Here is a 21533-nt window from a genome sequence, read left to right as displayed (position 1 = left end):
AACCACCACCACCAAATCCCATGGGAGGAGTTATCTGTGGGCTAAGTAAGACCATCCTTCTGTTCGAGGTCAGTACATGTTCACGCTCGGAGGGCAGCCTAGCTCCTCCACTTTGGCAGAGTCCAGACCTTTGACCTCCCATCCTTAGTCTACCCCTGCTCTCCTCCTGTGCATTGCTCCTGGACACAGTTCGTCTTCCTCCCCGCACATATTCTGATTTTAGCCTTGAAGGATGAGCTCCCAGCTTAGTTGTCCTTAGGGTCTCCAAGGTCAGGGGCAGAAGAGGAGGAAAACTGAAGAGGGCAAGGGTGAGGAGTGCCAGAGACCCCGAGAAATAGGGAGACAGACAGTAGGGATGAGTGGATGCGAATAGACAAAGGGAGAGGAAGAAGCAAGAAAGTCCGAGCCTGGCGGTTGCGGCAGCGGTCGGCGGACAAGCGGGCGGGTGGACGCCAGGGGCAGCAGCGAGCACCTGCTAGCCGCCTTGGGTCACTCTCCGTCAGACTCCGCCTCCGGCGGCAGCCGCGCCCCGCCTTGCGCGCTCCAGCTGGCTCAGCGGCGGCTGCGGGCGGGCGGGCGTACTTAGAGCTGGCGCACCGGCAGCAGGTGGGCGGGGTGCGGACTGGGTGGCGGCGGGGGGCGCAAGGCTGCCAGGCTGCGCTCAGGCCGAGCGTGGTTGGCCGTGCGTGCGCACCATGGACTTCAACATGAAGAAGCTGGCGTCGGACGCGGGCATCTTCTTCACCAGGGCGGTGCAGGTGAGGCCTGACGCCGCGCTGTGCGCCCTACCGTGCGCCCTGGGCCCGCACGGTCTGTCTGCTACTGGGGCCCGGATGTGGGGCGGGCTCGGCGCCGAGGGCGCTCCTGCAGCAGAATCCTGGGGGACCCTGGAGAAGCCTCTCCAATGTAGCTGCCACCTTCCCTGCAGCAGGGACACCCTCAGTCCCCTGGAGTCCTTGCTCCTGCGCTGCACAGAAGAGAGTTTGGGGCTGCTGGTTACACTGGCCACACCCTCAGCGTGGTCCAGGACGGAAACTAACCCCGACCTCGGCTCTGCTGCCTGGGGAAGAGTGGCCAGTGTCGACCATTTCGAACAGTTGCGTTACCGCCCTGCCCTGGCTTTAGCCCCATGCCTTCTGGGAGCCCCGCTTAGGAGGGGAGAGGGCAGCAGGCGGCTCCTCTTTCTCTATCTCTTCGACAAGCCAGAACTCTGGTTTGGGCCAGGACATTTAGAGGCTCATGGTTCACCCCTCACAGCCCCTTCTCTGGGTCTTAGCCTCCATTCCTGTGCAATGAGCTAGTGGTGCTATGATTCAGGACCCTTTACCCACTTGGAGAATTAAGCCAGGAGGGCTGTGGTTATATCCTTTCTGCTCCCTGCCAGACCCGTTTCCTCTTAGTCCTCAGGCCTGGGGGATGGGGAGAGAGTTAGGAACTGGCCGAGTCCCCGCCTTGGAAAAAGATCCAGGTGGATGCTGCCAGGATTGGAGCAAATCTTATCCATTGGGGGCCTGGGAGAGAAACTGAGGACGTTTAATGCCCTGATGAAGGTTTGGAGTCATATAGTTTTTAATACACCCTCCTGTGACCTTGGGAACGTGACTTCACCTCTTGGGGTTCAGTTTTTCAGTCTGAAAAATGGGATTGCTAATACCCTCTGACAAGATGGATGTGAGGATCCCATGGTACTGTGCATGGGTGTGAGCCAAAGGCATGCTCATCACTGGTATTTTTGTGATTAATAGTACACCTATGCATCACGTGACCTTGGGCAAGGCTCTTCACTTGGAGCCTCAGTCTCCCCACCTATAAATTGGGTGTAACATAGTGCCTGCCTCAGTGGCTGGCTGTGAGATCTTGCAGACAGGAGAACTTGGCTCACTGCAGTGCGTTGGTCATGTTGCTATCCTTCTCCATGTTGTTGACACTACTGAGGACAGTCCTTCCATAGACAAGCCCTGTCCCTGCCAGGCCTAGCTCCCTGGAGCCTATGTGGCCATGTTTACTAGAAAGCTCATTGTCCCCACGAGGATTAGTGTCCCTGTGGGAAGGGATTTACTGCTCTGTGCTTCTAGTGTGGTGGGTGCCATCAGTCCTCTTGGGGATGCTAGGACACCAGAGCCCCTCAGACAGCCCCAGTCCTTGTGGGAGGTGGGAAAAATCACCCTATCAGTTGGCATGACAACTTCTTTGATATCTCCCACATCTGGGGAAGAACCTGATCTGCCGGTTTCCTGTGGCCGCTGGGGCCCTGGCACCTGACCTGACATCACTGAAGAGTCCAGGAGAGGGGGCGGGCTTGGACCCTGTGGCTTTGCTGGCCCATACTAGAATAGGAGCCAACAGCACCCAGGTCCCAGTCTCTCAGAGTGGAGGAGGGAGCTGGGAGCTTTATAAATAGAGGCTTTCTCTGGCTCTGCACGCCCACCCCCTGCTGCTGTCATCTTGCTGGGAGCAGCCTTGGACTGTGCAGGCAGAGGCCTCCGAGGCACTAGGCCCCTTCTCCTTGGCAGGGATTGCAGACCAGAGGAGAGCAGGACCTGAAATGTGGCCTGGGTAGGAAAGGCCACATAGGGGATCTGCCTGAGGCCCCTCCCAGCCAAGAGGGGCTGGGGCTTTTCATGATCAGTGCCTGTGTGGTTCTTCTGTTTAGGTGCTACCTTGCCAGGCACTAGGACATTCTGGGTAAGCACTCGGTCCCTCCACATATCTGGATAACTTTAAAAGCCTCATCCACAGCCCCATCCTTGCAGGAACAAGACCATTGTCTTGGCATGAGAGTCCAGAGGACTGGATCCCTTTTGCCTAGGTGATTCTGGAATGTTCTTGAACTGTGTCTTGAAAGCAGGAGGATTTTGTAAGATTGGCACAGAAAGGGTATTCTAGGTGATGGGCCTAGCCCAGATGAGGACTCGGAGGCAGGAAAACGTAAGGCATATTTGAGAATGGGTCTGATGCCATTGAGAATGCAGGTGGGCAGGAGAAGTGATAGTATGAGTACTATTCATAGTAATTACAGTCATGGTGTTGGTAGCCGTAACAATAATAATAAAACACTGGGAGGTAGTAGCATTGTCATCGTCAGAGCTAGGCACATAGCAGTGGGCTTGAGATGGATACCCAAGAGTTTGGTAGGACTTTTTACCTGTGGCAGTGGCGCGGAGGGGAGATGCCGAAGTGCACATTTAGGGCAGACTGCACTGGGTTTGGAGACATTAAGTGTGAAGATCTGGTACCATCAGGGTGAGAGGTCCCAGGATGCTCCTGAGAATCAAGGAGGAATGTGAGTGAGGCGTTTTATTAAAGCCCAGATACGATGATGATGGACTCCTGGTGTGGCACTGTGGGCTAATGCGCCAGACTGCAAAGCTGTTTGAACTGCAAGGTTGGCGGTTCAAACTCACCAGCTGCTCCTGGGAAACCCTATATAGGGTCGCTCGACGGCACTTAATAACAACAATGATGATGATATTGAACTAACATCTATTGAGTGGTACTGTGTGGCAGCTGTGGAGCCAAGCACCTTCCAAACCATCTATGAGCTAGTTGTTGTTGTTATGTGCCATGGAGTCAGTTTTGACTCATAGCGACCTTGTATAGGGTTTCCAAGGCTGTAAATCTTTACGGGAGCAGAAAGCCTCCTCTTTCTCCTATGGAACAACTGGTAGTTTCGAACTGCTGACCTTGCTGTTCGCAGCCCGATTCATAACCACTATGTAGGTCCTGTTATCCCCATCCTCCAGGGGAACCTGAGGTCCCCTGAACAGGTGCTTCATCTCTCTGACCTTCAGTTTCCTCATCTGGCAAATGAGGCTACTGCCATCCTTTAGATAAGGACTGAATAAGGTAAGGTCTGTCTAAGGCCTGACTCCCAGCAGACAGATAGGCCTGAGACCCTCTCCAAGGAGTCCACAACTTGGGGAGCCTGAGGTGGTTCAGAGGACAGTAACAGGAGGGCAGGGGCCAGCTAGTGCCCAGGTCTGGAACTGGAGGCTATTACCCTATCAGCTTGGTTTGCTCTGCCCAGCCTGGCAAGCAGAAACCCAAGCTCTGCTACATTATTGATGGCTGCTAAGCAGCCTGACTCTGTCAGGCGTCTGCCTCCCACTCCCCACAGCTGGAGCAGCCCTGTGGCCTCTGGGTGAGTCATTGCTGTCCTGTAGCTCAGGGGAGACCTCTGGACTCCAGATTATGGTGGAGGCTAGCCCTTGCTTAGCCTCAGTGGCATCACCTGTAAATGGGAAATGTGACCTGGCATGTCTTGCAGGGCTGTTGGAGAAGCCAGTGAGGTCAGGTGGGCAGGATCTGTTGCTGTTATTGACCTTATTACACAGGCTTCCTTCTTTTTGCTCTTTGGCTGTGACGTTAGATGAGCTCCTTGCCCTGGCATGGTATCTGCTGGACAAGTGAGGACACTGGTCCAGAGGCCTTCTGGATCAGAGTGGTTAGGGATTTGGGTGGGTTTCTGGGTTTTTCTCATTGACCCATAAGCTTTCTGCCAGCCCTGAGGGCATCTTGTGTGGCATTTTGGTATCTGCCTGGCCTTGGAGTGGGGCTGCCGAGCTTTCTGGGCCCTGGGTGTATCCAGCAACTGACTTTAATAGGCTGGCCATGTGCCCTGTCATTTGGTCCTGCTTCTTCCCTATACACTCTCTTGCCCATCAGTTCTTTTTTTTTTTTTTTTTTATTGATTGATTTACATTTAAGTTTTTAATGTGAATTGAGCAAAGGTTTACATCCAACAACAGATCACAAACTTCATTCCATCTCCGCGATTGAGGTCTCCTCAATGTATTATCACCTACCCTGCTTCGTTCCTGCTTTTCCCATTTCCATTCCTCCTCCTTCCCCACCCTTCTGAATTTTGTCCTTAAGTGAATGCTGTCCTTCTGATCGTTAATAGTAGGCCATTCTATGGTGTTCATCCCTTACCAGTGTTATTGGCCCCCTAGTTCGAAACTACCAGCTGCTCCGCGGGAGAAAGATGAGGCGTTCTGCTCCTGTAAAGATTAACAGCCTCGGAAACCCTGTTCAGAGTCGCTATGAGATGGAACCGACTCCACGGCACATAACAACAACATATACCTATTGGAGTCCTGGTGTGGCACTATGGATTAATGTGCTAGACTGCACAGTCGGTTTGAACTACAAGGTTGGTGGTTCAAGCTCACCAGCTACTCCTTGGAAACCCTCTAGAGGGTCACTATAGGTCGGAACCGACTTGACGGCACTTAACAACAACAACAACATATACCTGTTGGAGTCCTGTGGGTTAATGTGACAGACTGCAAAGCCATTTGAACTGCAAGGTCAGCTATTCAAGCTCACCAGCTGTTCCTTGGAAACCGTATACAGGGTTGCTATGGGTCGGAACCGACTCAACAGCACTTAACAACAACAACATATACCTATTGGAGTCCTGACATGGTGCTGTGGGTTAATGTGACAGACTGCAAAACCGTTTGAACTGCAGGGTTGGTGGTTCAAGCTCATCGGTTGCTCCTTGGAAACCCTATACAGGGTTGCTATGGGCCAGAACCAACTCAATGGAGGACCCGGAGACTGTGACCCTCAACTACCCTTCAGATCTCTGATGAAACTCATCCTTGTTGCTCAATTTTCAGCCAAGAGGTAGCTGTGTAGGTCTATGTTGTTGTTACGTGTAGTCGAGTTGGTTCCAACTCATAGGGGATTTAATAGCCCTAGTAAGGGGTGTCACCATGGACTGGTCAGTCATTCAAAATAAAAAAGGCAGCATTTACCTAAGGACAAAGTTGAGAAGGAATGGGAAGGAGGATGGAATGGAAATAAGAACCACCTGGGGCAAGTGGGATAACTGTTGTTGTGTGGAGGGGATTGCAATTATTGAAATGAAACAAAGTATATGATTTGTTCAATGTAGAACTGATGATCCTCTCTGTAATCTTCTCTCAATTCACAATAAAGTTTCACACAAAAAAAAATTAGGAACGACCCTGACCAAAAGATGTATCTATATATTCTCAACATGATAATGTAAAGAGTATTTTTTGAAAATATGTAGAAGTCTCAAAAATTTCTGTTCATAAATGGGAAAGACTGTACTCTTTTTCTTAGTCACACATGTATTGGGACTATTTTTGTTATTGTAATGCAAACGGTATATTGAAAAGATGTCATAATCTTTTATATTCGTATATAATGGCTGTGGCAAACTGCATGTTTATTTTTTACTCAATGGATATATCTCAGACTGATGTGTTGGATTTCAAAGAGTAATGTATAAGCTTAAAAACTCATTAGAATTCACGTTAACAAGGAAATAAACTACATGTTTTTCCTCCTCAGGAAAATAAAAAAAAATTGAGCCGTAGGGGTGCATTCAACTCCAGATGTGAAGGGGGACTGAGGGCTATAGTCACAGGGTTCTGACTAGTGGATCTGGTCTCAGTTAGGATTTTGAGTTTTGTTCTACATTTTGTCCCATTCCATCCAGGACCATCTAATGTGATCCCTTTCAGAGCAGTTGGTCATGGTAGCCAGGCACTGTCTAGCTCTTGTGGTCCCAGAGTCGTAGAGACCGATGTTCACTTGGTCCATTAGTCTTCATCAGCTTCTCTTAACAGCAGCATCAGCAGCTCTCTCTTCCACTGAGTATTGACTCCATGCCAGCCCCAGACTTAATGTCTTACCCTCATTTCCCTTATTTCACCCTCATAGCCACCCGAGAAGGGAGATACTTTTACTTATCCCCATTTTTCATCTCAGGAAACAAGTGCTCAGAGAGGCAAAGCCACTGACCCAAGGTCACACAGCTGGTCAGTGACAGAGCTGAGCCAGGTTTCACTGATTTCAGAGCCTGGGTTCTTCCCACTCACTCCTCTGGCACCTCTTGCCCTGTGATCTTCCAGCTCTCTGAAACTTCCTAAGAACTCAGACCTCATACTCTGCCATTTATCCCACAAGACCTTTCCACCAAATTCTCCTGTAGAGTCAGGCTGGAAGGTCCCAGAAAGATGGTCTCTTGGTGGTAGATTTTGTACAACTGCATTTCTGTAGGAAGAGGGCCTACAGCTTCCTTTGGATTTCCAAATAAAGCTGTGATTTCTAAACTCTAGTCCTCTGAGGTTAAGGTCATAGAGCAGGTTAGGAGCAGAACAAGTCTCTTGACCTTGGGTCCTAGGTTCCAACTGTCCTCAGTCTACGTGTGTTCAGTACCTTTTCCTTTCTGAGCCCTCCCTACCCCTTGGCTCTCTCCACACAGTTTACAGAGGAGAAGTTCGGCCAGGCTGAGAAGACAGAACTCGATGCCCACTTTGAAAACCTTCTGACCCGGGCAGACAGCACCAAGAACTGGACAGAGAAGATTCTGAGGCAAACAGAGGTGCTGCTGCAGCCCAACCCTAGTGAGTGGACGCAGGCTGACCCTCATTGGAGCGGGGAGAGAGAAGGGGGAGCATTCTGCGAGACAGGCAGGTGGTACTGGGCAGTGCAGCAGGTTGGATTTTGGTGAGAACAGAGCTTAAAGCTATTGTGGGAAGTCCCCGTGAAAACAAGAGACTCGGTGTTGGGCTCTAAGATGCTCCCTCTGGAGCAGTGGAACTTCTAAGTTTAGCACAAAGGGGTTAGAAGTGCCTAGAGACCACAACACACTTGGGAGGAGAGGCAGGAAAAACAGAAACTCAGTCATTTTAGGGAAGTCAGTGAGACCCAGAGATGGAGCAGGTATTGCCCAAAATCACACAGCAAACAAGAAGGGAAAAGAGCCAAACTGCAGGAAAGCCTGCTTGAAAAGGGTGACGTGGAGTTGTGATGCTTGACTGCTTGTAAATCTGGCATGGGACTCAGTGCCCAGACATCTTTGGGGGATTAACACCAGGTGTATGTAACGAGGAAGGCAGGGGACAGACTTTGATGTTGGCTTTGCTACCCATAGCTGCATGATCTTAAGCAAATGCATCATATCTCTGAGTCTTAGCTTGTGTAGAATGAGGGGTTGATACTGGCAGTCTCACAGAATTGAGGTGAGCATAAGCAAGAGACTATACCAGAAGTCAGCAGGCTGGGCGCTCCCTTGAATAGGGCCTGATCTGGATCTGTTTCTGCCCCCATGGCTTTCTTCCTTGGCCTTGAACCAAAGAGCCTGTGCCTTTGATTGCTGTCTCCTCACAGGTGCTCGAGTGGAGGAGTTCCTGTATGAGAAGTTGGACAGGAAGGTCCCTTCGCGGGTCACCAACGGGGAGCTGCTGGCTCAGTACATGGCAGAGGCAGCCAGTGAGCTGGGGCCTACCACTCCCTATGGTAAGGCAGATACTCCACAGCCTCTCTCTGCTTTTCCCTCTCTCCCTTCCTTCCTTTTTTTTTTTTTCCCATTATACAAATAAGACTTGAATTTATACTCATTATAAAAACCTCAATCAATGCAGAAGAAAACAGTGAAAAATAGAAGTCTCTTACCCAGTATTGGTTTGTGTGTATGCTTTGATTATAGTAAAATGTACAATAAAACATTTGCCATTTCAACCATTTTTATGTGTACAATTCAACCAATTTTACGTGTTCAGACATTTTTAACATCAACAACTTTTACGTGTACATTTTTATGTGTACCATTCATTGACAATAATTATGTTCACTATGGTACACAACCATCACATCTGCATTTTGTAATGAGCTCATACTGTGTTTGCTATTCTGCACCCTGAGTTTTTAACTTGATGTTGTACTGTGGATTCCTGTTTACAGATCTATTTAGATGTCCATCTCAAATCTTTTTGTCCCCCCATTTTTAACAGTTTTTTTACTAATTTAAATTAAATATACTTAAGTGTATAAGGAGCTCTGGTAGCGTAGTGGTTACGAATTGGGCTGTGAACCGCAAGGTCAGCAGTTCGAAACTACCAGTGGCTCCGCGGGAGAAAGGTGAGGCTTTCTGCTCCCGTAAAGATTTACAGCCTCGGAAACCCTGTTCAGGGTCGGTCGCTATGGGTCTGAACCGACTCAGTGGCACTTAACAACAACATTTAAGTGTATAAAACAGTATTTTTCAGTAACTTTACAGAGTTGTGCAAACATCCTTACAATACAGTTTAAAGATCTCTGTGGCGCTATAGGTTAATGAGCTGAACTGCAAAGTCGATTTGAGCCATAAGGTTGGTGGTTCAAGCTCACCAGCTGCTCCTTGGAAATCCTATACAGGGTCACTATGAGCCAGAACTGACTCAGTAACAGTTAACAACAACAACAACCCCCCACCTCAGAAAGGCCTCTGATGTCAGGTCTGTTTACAGTCCATCTCTTTCCCACCCCCAGGCAGCCACTCATTTTTCTCTGTTCGTTTGTCTTTTCTGAACATTTAAATGAAACTATGTGTTATATATTTTGCACCTGACTTCTTTTACGTAACATGATGTTTTTTTGAGATTTGTCCATATTGTAGCATATTCCAAGATTTCATTCCTTTTTATTTCTGAATAGTATTCCGTTGTGTGGACAATACCATCTTTTTAGTTCCATTCACCATTTGGTGGACATCTGAGTTGGTTTTCTGTGAACCTTTGCCTAGAAGTCTTTGTGTAGATGTATGTTGTTTTCAGTTCTCTTGAGGAAATGACTAGGAGTAGAATAGCTGAATCTAATGGTAAATTTATGTTTAACTTTTTAAGAAGCTGCCAAACGGTTTTCAAAGTGGCTACGTAATTTTATATTCCCACTAGAGTGTGTTGTTTAATTGTAGTTGTTAAGTGTCATTGAGTCGGTTCTGACCCATAGCGACCCTATATAGGGTTTCCAAGGAGCGACTGGTGAGCTTGAACTGCCAACCTTATAGTTCAAACGGCTTTACAGTCTGGCGCATTAACCCACAGCGCCACACCAGGACTCCTGTTGTTTAATTACCAGGTATTTATGGAGTTTCCAAGTTTCCTTCTGTTTTTGATTCCTAATTTAATTTCACTATGCTCAGAGAACATACTTTGTTATTTTAATCCTTTTATGTGTATTGGGACATGTTTTATGGTGTCATAGCCTATGGTCTTAGAGAGAACGGTGCACTTGAAACCTACCATGTTGTTGTAGAGTGGAGTGTTAAATAAATGCCAGTTATGTCTAGTTGATTGATAGTGTTGTTCAAGTCTTCTTTATCCTTGCTGATTTTGTTTTCTTGTCCTATGCATTATTGTTATTATTTTTATTCCATATATTCCCTTCCCCCGATCCCCTAATCTTTTGTCTTGATGGATGGATTTACCTATTCTGGAAGTTTCATATAAGTGGGGTCATAGAATATTTGTCCTTTTGTGTCTGACTTACCTCACCTAGCCACGGTTCATCTATATGGCGATGTGTACCAGGGCTCCATTTCTCTTTGTAGCTGAATAATGCTTCATTGTGTGTAGATGAGAGTAAGTCCAAAAGTATTGCTGCAAAATCATAGGAACCTTTATTAAACAAAAATATCAAAATGTGAAGCTATTGTTTCTTGACATATCCTTTCTCTAGGTCTATGCTCTTTTGAAGGCAATGTTTCTGTATATCTAACTTTTCCCTGAAATTCTTTGCTCTTTGATTTGCACCCTGTCAAAACAGCAGTTTTGGCATCCTCGAGGAACTTAAATCATGTTCCTTTTCTATGTTCTTTCAGTATGGGGAACAAAAAGAAATCTGACAGTTCAAGATCAAGGGTGTAGGGTGGATGACAGGGTAAGGTTTCCCTAAGCAATTCTTGTAGGACAGCCCTTACTACCTTGAAGAAAGAGCACATGAATAATGAGTGTTGTCATAGAAAAAAAATTCCTCAGCACAACGTTCCAGCCCTTTTCTCACCAATGAAGTTTTCAGGTTGTTGCTTTTTTTATAACTTCTTCATAATAAGCGCCCATGATTGTCCGGTGTCCAAATAAATCTGTCAAGATGACCCCTTTGGAATTCCAAGAAACAGTCACCATAGCCTTCGGAGGGGACCTTTCTGCCTTGAATTTAGCCCTGCAGATCCCCTCAAAAGCAACTGTTTTGGTTGGGTCTTTTTTCCAAGGCACCCTAGTGAGACAAGTGTGTTACTGAGAGAACTAGTCTGCAGCCTTTCACTGATTGCAAAGACTGATTTAGCATGTTTTAGGAATAAATCCATACATGTATGACCTAGAACCCGGGTAGCAGTCCTTTTTGACTTTGCCTCATATCTCATATTTTACTTCTCATTCATCTGTTGATGGGCACTTGAGTTGTTTTCACCTTTTAATTATTGTGAAGCTACATGATGAGACACTGCTTTGAATTCTTTTGAATATATTCGTATACCTAGAAATTACTGGGTCATAGGGTGTTTCCAGGAGGCTTGGGGTGGTGCTATGGGTTAATGCACTGGACTGCAAAGTCAGCTTGAACCACAGTGTCAGCAGTTCAAGCATACCAGCCATTCCTTGGAAACCCTATACAGGGTTACTATGAGTCAGAACTGACTGGACGGCACATAACAACAACAGGGTGTTTCCAAGAGTCCTGGTATAGCACTGTAGGCTAAACACTGAACTGCAAAGTCAGTTTGAACCATAAGGTCGGTGGTTCAAACTCACAGCTGCTCCTCGGAAACCCTATACAGGGTCGCTATGACCTGGAACTGACTCAGTGACACTTAACAACACCAACATGGTATTTCTATGTTTAACTTTTTGAGAAACTGCCCAACTGTTTCCCATAGTGGCTACTGCATTTTTATAGTCCCACCAGTAATGTAGGAGTATCTGCATTTCTCCAAATGATATTTTCTGATTTTATGTCTCATTGTGGTTTTCATGTACATTGTCCTGATGATTAACAGTAGTTCTCCATGCACTTGTTAGCCAATTTTGTGTATCTTCTTTTGGAGAAATGTCTAAGCAGTTCTTTTGTTCATTTTTTAATTGGATTGCTATTGTTGAGTTTTAAAAGTTCTTTGTATGTTCTGGATATTAAACCTTTTTTGATATATGGTTTCCAAATATTTTCTCCCATTCTGTAGGTTGCCTTTATATTTTCTTGAATAATATTCCTTGATGCACAAGTTTTTAATTTTGACTAAATCCAATCTATCTCTTTTTTTCTCTTGCTACTTATATGTTTGGAGTCATAGCTAAAAATCTTTAAAACTTTATCCCTGTGCTTTTTCCTAAAAGTTTTATATTTATATTTAGAGAATTGATCCATTTTGAGTTAATTTTTATATGTGTTATGACATATGGGTCCAGTTTCATTTTTTCACATGTGGAAATCCAGTTGTCACAGCCCCGGATTTGTTGAGAAACTGTTCTTTCTCCATTGAATGAACTTGGTTCCTTTGCTGAAAATAAATTGACCTTAGATCTGTGGGTTTATTTCTGGACTCTCAACCTCTTTCCATTGGTTTATATGGTAATGCTTAACACCAGTCTCACACTCTTTTTCACTATTGTAGCTTAGTGGTACATTTTGAAATAGGAAATGTGAGTCCTCCTTTTTGGTTCCTTTTTTTTTTTTTTTCAAGGTTGTTTTGTCCCTTGCAGGAACTTTGAATTTGAGAATTGACTTTTCCATTTTTGCAAAAAAGACAGTTGAAATATTAATAGGAATTATGCTGTATCTGTATCACGTTTGGTAGAATTAACATTATTAAGTCAACTTATCTAAGAGCACAGAATTTTTTCTCATTTTTTTATTATTGTTGTTGTTGTTAAGTGCCTTTCACTTGGTTCTGACTCTTAGTGACCCTGTATGGGGGTTCTAAGGAGTGTCTGGTGGGTTTGAACCATCAACTTTGTAGTCAGAAGTTCAATGCTAATCCTGTAGCTACACATCATCTCTTTTAATGTCTTTCAGCAGCGTTTTTATAGTTTTTATTGTAAAGTTTGTCCACTGTCTTGGTGAAACTACTCCTAGGTATTTTATTTTGTTTTTTTATAACCAAAGGTCCAGTGGTTCTCAATACGTGATTCTTAATTTGTTATTTACTCTGGTCAGTTTCCAGAGCCCTGAAATGGTTAGGTTTTGACTGTTTTGTCCAGTTTCATTACTGCTTTTTTTGGGAGACCTCTTCCTGCCATTCCCAAAGTCCACCCCCACCTGAATTTCTTTGAGTGACTGCATGTTGTTGTTGTTGTTAAGTTCCGTCGAATCAATTCCAACCCATTGCAACCCTCTATAGGGTTTCCAAAGAGAAACTGGTGAGCTTGAACCACGGACCTTGCAGTTTAAACGACTTTGCAGTCTGGCACCACATCATTTTTGGTGTGTCCCATTATTTATTTGCCAGCCCTCCATTTGTATGTAGACTGCTTCTCTATTTTGTCAGACTAACCATTCTGCATCTAGCATCCTTGCCCAAGTCTCTTTAGCATGTCTTTCTAAGTTGATCCCTTGCTTCCTGGAGCTCAGCACAGCCTGAGCCTGACTCACCCTTCAACCCTCATTTCTCAGGGAAGACACTGATCAAGGTGGCAGAAGCGGAAAAACGCCTGGGAGGTGCCGAGCGGGACTTTATACATACAGCCTCTATCAACTTCCTCACGCCCCTGCGCAACTTCCTGGAAGGAGACTGGAAGACAATTTCGGTGAGGGGTCTGGGGCCACTTGGTTTCTTGGTAGCATAGCAACCCTCTCCTGCGATGATCTGAACACAGGTTCCCTTCTCCTTGCTGATACCCTAGGAGCCTCCCTAAACTTGGCTTATGTGGACCTGGAGTGGCCTTAGTTTACCTGTCTTGACAAGATAGCCTTATGGGCCATCCTGTTACCACCGTAGGTCTTTCAGAGCTGTTCACAGTCAAACTGTTCCTATTCCCCCATCCTGCAGAAGGAGAGGCGGCTCCTCCAAAACCGGCGCCTAGACTTGGATGCCTGCAAAGCACGGCTGAAGAAGGCCAAGGCGGCAGAAGCCAAAGCCACGGTAGGTGTCCCTGCTGGCCTCACAGCCCTGCCAGATTTCAGGGGCTTGAAGGGATCTGGTGTTTGGCATGACCTTTCTCTTCCCTATCTCTCCTAGAGTGGCCTAGCTGGGGGGCGCTGGGCTAGGTTGGCCACTTCAGGTCATGCCTGTCTCTGCCCCTTACTCCCAAGAGAACTCTGGTGGTTCCAGAGCTCTGGGTCCCCAGGCAGACACTCATGGGGTGGTTGGACCAGCAATACCCCCACCTGGGCCCAGGACACCCCATAGCCTTCCCAGACAGCTAGTTGGAGTCTCTTGCATGCCCCTTCCTGCCTGCCCTAGATGCTCTGCTCTCTGTCCCTGGCTCTGCCCGGGCATGGCTCCCCCTTACTAACTCCCCCACCTGCTGCTAGAACACTGGATGCCCTGCCCTTAGTCTTCCCTACTGTGGTGTGGAGGACCTTGGAACTGGACCACCCACCTGCTCAGTGTGTGTCTGAGGAACTCTTTCAAGATCTCCATGAGACTAGGCGGGGCCTGGGCTGTCTGAGTTCCCCTTTCACTCCCTGAGGCATGTCCCCACTGACTGGACCATGGGACACAGAACATTGGGATGATTCAACCAGGGGTAGTCCCAGGATTCAGAGAGCTGAGCCCAAGGGTAGGCACAGTCCTAGGATGTCAAGTTGCTCAGGGGTGCAGTGGTCTGAAGACCACCTTACACCCTGAAGAAGTGACTCCCAGGTCCAGGGGGCGCTAGGAAAACTGGCCTGTGTCTGTGCAGGCTCTCAGCTGAGGCAGACCTGGCCCTGCCCAGATTCACAGTTGCCCATGAGAGTCTCAATCCCATGCCTTTCTTGTGTCCCCTCCCACAGTAGGGCCATGGAGCCCTGAGGCCACTATGGGCTTGTGCTGTCACAGGGCAGGGTTTCAGTTCATCCAGGTGTGTGGGGTCCAGGTTGGAGGGAGGGACTGCGTCACTGGGGTGTTGTTTGGGTTGACTAGGTGATCTGATAGCCTATGGGATGACTTCTTATAAGTCACCTGGACAGGACAATCACTTGGAGCTAGGTTTCCTGTCTTCCACCTGGTAGGCTAGGGCAGCCTTTCTGTAGTCACTGGAGTGGCACAAACTCTTCTTCAGTTGGTTGGCCCAGTCTCACACCTTTTGATCAAGCCAGGAGGTTCTGTAGAGCTGAGAGTTCAGCAGTATCAGCTACAGCATCCCATAGGACTCAACGCCAGGCAGTTCTGTCCCTTGTACCTACCTCCCTACCTCTCTAAATGTGCACACCCACCTCCACACACACACACACACACCAGGACCCCTTCCAGGTGGGGTTGTGTGCCTCTGTCTGCCTGGTGTTCCTTTCCATTGGGGCCTGGGGGGCCTGCTCCCGCCTGCGCTGTGGACTCACTAACTCTTTGTTTTTGTTCTTTTCTGTTCTGCTTTGGGTAACTTGGCTCAGTGTGAGGGAGATGTGAGTATACCTGTCCCACGTGCTGTGCTGCTGCTTCACTTGCCCATCTTGCCCTTGGGTCCACTGGGCGGTGACCCACCCAGGGCACATCCTGAGGCATTTTGCAAGCAGCTGGTCTCCCCTCCAGAGCCTCCCCTCTGTGTAGCCTCTGGTTTGGGAGGAATGCCAGGCATTGGAGCCTGTGGGTCAGCTTTTTGCAAATGTTGAAAGCCTATCCATCCACGTCTCCATCTTCCACCCATGTTGTCGGGGAGGGGCCTGATCCTTGATGCGGGAGAAAGAGACATCATGTGTGGCGAATTGTGATGAAGAAAGCTGTGGTGGGGGCAGGTTTTGTTTGGGGGGCTGTGGCTCTAACTGGGGTGTCTGAGTGAGACTGCTCAATGACCCATGGACCAGGGGTCAGACCCAACCTGTGGCTTAACAGGAACAGGGATGCTGACAACAGCTACAAGAGGGCTCTCTCACATCTGCTCCTGCAGAGTCCCCAGTCATGTCCCTGGGACTTGGTCTTTGTCTTGACTCTGAGTCTCTAAGCCCCTTCATCCCTGGGAGGTTGGAGCTGGGAGAAGGGTTTCCATGTTGTGTTTGTCTGTAGCCGCCTATCCCTGGGGCCGTGGTCTCCTGGCATCTTTCTGCGGGAGACACTGAGGCGGCCTCCTGGCTTCATTCCTGGCCCCAGCCCAGTGTGACACTGCGCTCCCCCCCCCATGAACTCTGTTCCCCGCCAGACGGTGCCTGACTTTCAGGAGACTAGACCTCGTAATTACATTCTCTCGGCCAGCGCCTCCGCGGTAAGAGCCCCCCATCCACCCCACCCCAGCCTCCTCTCCCCCCAAATCCCACTTCTGCACTTGGCCCTGACTGCACAGGGTAAGGCAGAGGGCACCACACATATGGATGGGCAGGGTTTGAGGCTGGTGGGGAAGCAGCAGAGGGTGAAAGGGAAGCGGCAGCCCCTCCTTCTGTCTGTCCCTCATGCCTTGTGACCATGTTGGTGAACTTGCCTCTTCCTGCAAAATTCTGAATAGGCTCAGCCAGCTGTGCTGAACAGTGTCTTAGGACGGCAATTGTCCCATCTCTAGGGAACTCAAGAGTCTGCCCGTCCCCATTTACAACTCGAACCAGCTTGCACGGTTCCCACCTCCCTACTCCCATATCCACTCACCACCTACTGAGGGTTAGGTGTTTGTTGGGCCTTGCCTTGCAGCAGCTCACAGACCCTTAAAGCCAGGTGACACGGATAGTTTCCCAGCAGCCTTCGTAGCCCATCTGCTAATTGTGGTAACCCTGAGGAGAAAGCCTGCAGAGTAAGCAGGGAGAGAGACGGCACTGCAGGTGGAAGGAACAGCCTGTATAAAGGCCCAGAGGTTTGAGAAGATATGTTCAAGAATGATTGAAGCTGAAAGTGTAGGGGAAGAGAGTGGGCAGTGATGGGAGGTGTGGGGATAGAAAGTGGTCGGGGGCTGGATCTTGAAGGCTTTGAATGTCATGGTGGTTTTTGGTTTGTTTTCACAGCATTGCTGAAATATTTGTTATTTTTTAAGAGTTGGGAAATGGTTCCAGTCACATCTATCCCATCATGCTTATTGCAACCACTGCTGTGCCTTTTCTGCCTTTCTCTGTTCTTCTGTTTCCCCCATGGTGATCCCCTCGTAGACCCTTGGCTCTTCATTTTAGTCATAAGCATGTTGCTGGGTGTTACTTGTATAGCTGAGGAATACCCACCATATTTTACTCTACTAGACCCTATGGTGGTCATATCCCACCCATGTTTTGTTTTTATAAACAACACTGTGGTAGACACTGTGTTGGACATCCTTGTCTATGTGGACTAGCCTTGTTTGGCTTTCTGTATGTCAGGTTATTGTCTTGGGCTAAGTTTCTGGAAGTAGGCAGGAGAAGTGGGTATTCTAAGTCATGGTAGGGGAGGGAGGATTTTTCTTTAGACTTCTGGCCTCCTTCCTGGTCCCAGTGGGAGGAGAAATACTCTGGAGGGTGGAGAGTGCCCTGTTTTTTTCTTTCGCCACTGAACCCGAGTGTGACTGAGGCACGAGGCTGGCTTTCTCAGCCGGAGAACAGAAAGATTCAGTGCCTGGCACAGGGTCACATGGTCCTGCCTCCCAGCCTACAAGCTTTAAATTTAGCCAAGTGTCAGGGTTTCAGCATGGGGTGGGAGGACACTTGATCTTCCTTGAGACCCCAATCCAAGATTGGGCTGACACTAGGTTAGACTGGGAGAAACAAGCAGGACGTCCCAGCTGGCTGTTCTCCCCTCCCTGCATGTGGCATGTTAGACAGGACTGTGGTGATCAGGCCTCATTTCAGCCTCAGCTCCTGATGAGGAGGGGTGGGGATGGGGAGGTGTGGCCAGAGGTAGAGGGAGGGGGTGGGAAGATGTTGGGGGGTGTCTAGGAGCTGGGGCAGAGCAGGGGTGCAGGGGTTGAGCTGTCCTCCCCTCCCTTCTCCTGCTGACTGGTCCTGTGGTGGTCTCTGCAGCTTTGGAGCGATGAAGTGGACAAGGTGAGTAGGTGGAGAAGCGGTGGGCTTGCAGGGTAAGGTTAATGGGGACTGGGGGTCCTGGCACACCTGCTGCTTTATGAGTTAGGTTTTTAGTTCTGGGCTCTGTCTATATACTTGGGCCACTGTGGGGGGCTTTCACATTCTCTCTGAGGGTAATCTTAGTACAGAGAACCTGACAGCAAACAGCAGACCCTCAGGAAGCATATGCTAGTTGGATTTTCCCCTGATGGGTAGTAGTGTCAACGATGGGTGTGGAAACTGGTGGCAAAGGCTGTCACTGGAATCTGTGAGCTCAAGAGGTTCCTGAGTGGGGTTTTAGCTTCTCCGTGGGATAGGAAACCAGGCTCTAGGTCTGGTGTCAGAGGCCAGTCTTCACAGTGGGCAGTGAAATCCTTCACATGGAGGGGAAGAGGTGGACCTAAGGGCCTCTGGAGAAGGATGCCAGCGCAGGGAGCAGCGAGTCTTGCCCTCATATATACTCTTACAGTGTCCCAACCTTCCCAGGCTGAGCAGGAGCTCCGAGTGGCCCAGACAGAGTTTGACCGGCAGGCAGAAGTGACACGCCTGCTGCTGGAGGGAATCAGCAGCACGCATGTAAGTCCTGCCCTCAGTCCCTCTCTTTTTTCATTTTCATTGTTACCGAGAATATACACACAACAGCTGAACATACTCAACAACCTCCTGTGATCACTGAGCCTCTGTGCCACCACTCAGGTCAGTCCCCACTCAAACAAAGTACTTAAGTCTCAGAAGATGGGAAAGGCAGTGCTTGACCCTGTAGTCTCTTGGGGTATGACCTTAGCATTACCCAGATGCCCTTGGGGCTATAAGTGCTGTCTACAGCACAGCAGGCCTTGAAGGGTAGGGAGAGTTTCTGTTTTCTATGGGAGCAGGAGGCTTGGGGAGAAGAGATTGGAATGCTGGGCCAGTATCCGGCAGAGGATGGGATAGATAATTCAAACAGCTAGCAGTTGGAATCCACCAGCCACTCCAAAGGAGAAAGACGAGGCAGTTCTGCTCTGTCCTGGAGGGTCACTGGGACTTGGAATCAACTCAACAGCATCAGGTTTTGTTCTGAAGACACCTCCAGTGCCGTGGGTAGATGTCGGAAGTCATCACTGGACCTCTTCCCCACAGGTGAACCACCTTCGCTGCCTCCATGAGTTCATCGAGTCTCAGACTACATACTATGCCCAATGCTACCGCCACATGCTGGACCTACAGAAACAGCTGGGCAGGTGTGGATGCTGGGGCTGGGCACCTGAGTCCACTGGGGGTCCCTGGTCTCTGTGACGGCTGTCATCCCCACCCTCTTTGGGCATCTCCTTAGTAGGACGGGTGCTGGTTGGGCTTGGTGACCTGAGAAAGTCTCAGGAGAACGCTAGGAGTGGGGAGGATGGTAAGAACTAGGGGTAGAACATCTTACTTTCCCAACTTGCTTTACTTTTCCCTTCATGCTGCCAGCTCCCAGGGAGCCATGTAAGTAGTGGAGTGGGGTTTCCTGGACTGAGGAATGGGACAGTGGCTGTGGCTTCAGCTATTTATGGGGCAGGTTGGATGCCCAGGACTGACTCACAGGGACATGGTTTCCAGCTGCTGAGATGTATCCCTCCTCCGCTTCCCAGATTCCCAGGCACCTTTGTGGGCACTACAGAGCCTGCCTCCCCACCCCTAAGCAGCACCTCGCCCACCACCACCGCAGCCACCATGCCTGTGGTACCCTCAGTGGCTGGCCTGGCCCCTCCAGCGGAGGCTGCTCTCTGCCTGGAGGAGGTGGCCCCACCCGCCAGTGGCACCCGAAAGGCCCGTGTGCTCTACGACTATGAGGCAGCTGACAGCAGTGAGCTGGCCTTGCTGGCTGATGAGGTGGGCCTGGGGGCTTCAAGGGTGGTTGGAAAGTAGTCCGAGAACTGGCACTAGGAGCATTGGGCCTTCTGTCTTCCAAGGGCCCTGAGAGAAGTGTATGAGAAGGGCAAAGTGGGGGCAGCTCTTTCAGTCTGAGGAAGCACTTTCTACTCTGCCATGCCTCAGAGGAGTGGGTGGGCAGGTAACACTGGTCACTGAACATGCAGATGCCCATGTTAACCAGCAGGTGTCTCAACTCTGTCCCCTCAGTCCCCTCAGTCTGGAGCCTTAACCCTCCTTTTCTCTTCCCTCCCTTTTTAGCTCATAACCGTCTACAGCCTGCCCGGCATGGACCCTGACTGGCTCATTGGCGAGCGAGGCAACAAGAAGGGCAAGGTCCCTGTCACGTACTTGGAATTGCTCAGCTAAGCAAGCCCCCTCCCAGGCCCCTGCCCCTTCTGGCCTGGGCAGGAGTCTGGGCACAGCCCGGCCACTTCTCTTATCTGTTGGTGACCCAGCTGCTCAGGGTGGGGAGACTGAACCGCTCCTGTCCTTGCCCCTGGTCATCCAGCTATGAGGGAGCCCAAGAGGCTGAATGATCCCTGTCCCCACTTAGCCCTGCTTCTGACCAGCGGTTCTGGAGTCTCCAACCTGCCTGCACCCCCGAGCACCTCAGCCCTCTGTGCTCTGCTCCAAAGGGAGGCTGGCTGCAGCTGCTGTGCTCAGACCCTGGGCCAGTGGTGGGAGTTGGCCAGACGGCCTAAGGAAGTGCTGAGGTGCACCCTTGACAAGAAAGCACCTATTAGTTGCCAAAAGCAGAAAAGGGGAAAGCAGCAGGGCAGGCAGGTCTCTGGCAGCCCTCAGGAACAGGATTCTCTCCCCCTTTCATGAGCTAGCAGGACTGGGTCCCAGAGCAGCATCTTCCCGGTGCTACCTTTCCCTCTCCCTGAAAGCTCAAGCCAAGTATGGTGACTGCAGCCTTCACCTCTCTAAACTCACTTTTTAACTGATATTTTTACTTCTGCCTGTCTGCTTGCTCTCTAGCCAATGACAATAAACAACCACTCTTTGTGTGTAAGCTATGTGGGTGCTTGTCAGAGGTCACTGGCATTGTGGAACTGGTCTGAGGGTGTGAGAAGGACGGACAACTTTTTACATGTTTTCTGGGTGGGGGTAATGGACAGGATCAGGCACAGAAAAAGTTCTTTAAAGAAAGAAGGGCATCCCTCAGAGCTCTCCTTTTCTCACAGGGTCTGAAGCTGTGCTCTGCCTGCATAGTGAACATTTTATGCTTAAGAAAATGTACCTAAATTTGGACAGATGATGTTGACTCCAACACTATGAAGTAGGTACAATGTCCCCATTTCACACACCAGAAGACATGAACCAGGTAGTCATCTCAGGGTACCACTGTCGGCAAGTGGCCAAGAAAGGACACAAACCCAAATCAATCTGATTCCAGAAGCTCCAGTGGGTGGCTTTAGGCAATAAGCTATGTTTGAGGGTCCTTAGCTGGGCCCAGCATTTTAAGACTTAGGTCCCTGGGAAGCTAAAGATGAATAGATTCCACTGCTTCTGAAAAGGGAGAGGGCAGGGGCACAGTGCTATAAATAGGAAGAAACAACTTCAAGAAAGGCCACACCCAGTGATAAGCTCAGCCAGCTGGTCAAGTAGAGGAGGGAGGGGTGGGGATAGGACCTGGAGTAGGACAAAGGGAAAATGTGACAGCATCTCATCCATCATTTGTGTCTGAGGAGCTCGAGTGGCGGGGTGCTTGTGAATCAGCCATAGCGAGTATTCTACCTTCCCCACCCCAGGCCCCTGGCCAG

General features: G+C 49.2%; 1 protein-coding gene across 4 annotated transcripts; it reads left to right on the top strand.

The window, feature by feature from the left end:
* Nucleotides 1–518: 518 nt before the first annotated feature.
* On the top strand, nucleotides 519–20753 carry SH3GLB2 (SH3-domain GRB2-like endophilin B2). 4 transcript variants are annotated; one of them, XM_006834850.1, is made up of 13 exons: nucleotides 519–758; nucleotides 7244–7385; nucleotides 8152–8280; nucleotides 13408–13541; nucleotides 13784–13876; nucleotides 15325–15336; nucleotides 16068–16130; nucleotides 17836–17859; nucleotides 18364–18453; nucleotides 18997–19097; nucleotides 19324–19338; nucleotides 19485–19725; nucleotides 20026–20133. In XM_006834850.1, exons 1-13 carry the CDS (start codon nucleotides 696–698, stop codon nucleotides 20131–20133), a joined length of 1215 nt encoding a protein of 404 aa, XP_006834913.1. In that variant the 5' UTR covers nucleotides 519–695. The 4 variants fall into 4 exon arrangements, with proteins under 4 accessions (XP_006834913.1, XP_006834915.1, XP_006834914.1 ...); XM_006834852.1 differs by lacking the exons at nucleotides 15325–15336; nucleotides 19324–19338 and adding an exon at nucleotides 20658–20753; XM_006834851.1 differs by lacking the exon at nucleotides 15325–15336 and having other exon boundaries at nucleotides 696–758.
* The last annotated feature ends 780 nt before the right edge of the window (nucleotides 20754–21533 follow it).

This window comes from Chrysochloris asiatica, unplaced genomic scaffold (assembly GCF_000296735.1).
Source record: "Chrysochloris asiatica unplaced genomic scaffold, ChrAsi1.0 scaffold00014, whole genome shotgun sequence".
Lineage (NCBI taxonomy): Eukaryota > Metazoa > Chordata > Mammalia > Afrosoricida > Chrysochloridae > Chrysochloris > Chrysochloris asiatica.
The sequence above is the reverse complement of the archived record's forward strand: the minus strand, read 5'-3'. Positions and strand labels throughout refer to the sequence as shown.

Excerpts from the sequence above, each read along its gene's own strand:
- SH3GLB2 (XM_006834850.1), top strand. The coding sequence starts at position 696 with ATGGACTTCAACATGAAGAAGCTGGCGTCGGACGCGGGCATCTTCTTC. Across the intron at positions 8,281-13,407 it reads GGGGCCTACCACTCCCTATG|GGAAGACACTGATCAAGGTG; the intron begins GTAAGGCAGATA and ends CTCATTTCTCAG. Across the intron at positions 17,860-18,363 it reads GGAGCGATGAAGTGGACAAG|GCTGAGCAGGAGCTCCGAGT; the intron begins GTGAGTAGGTGG and ends CAACCTTCCCAG.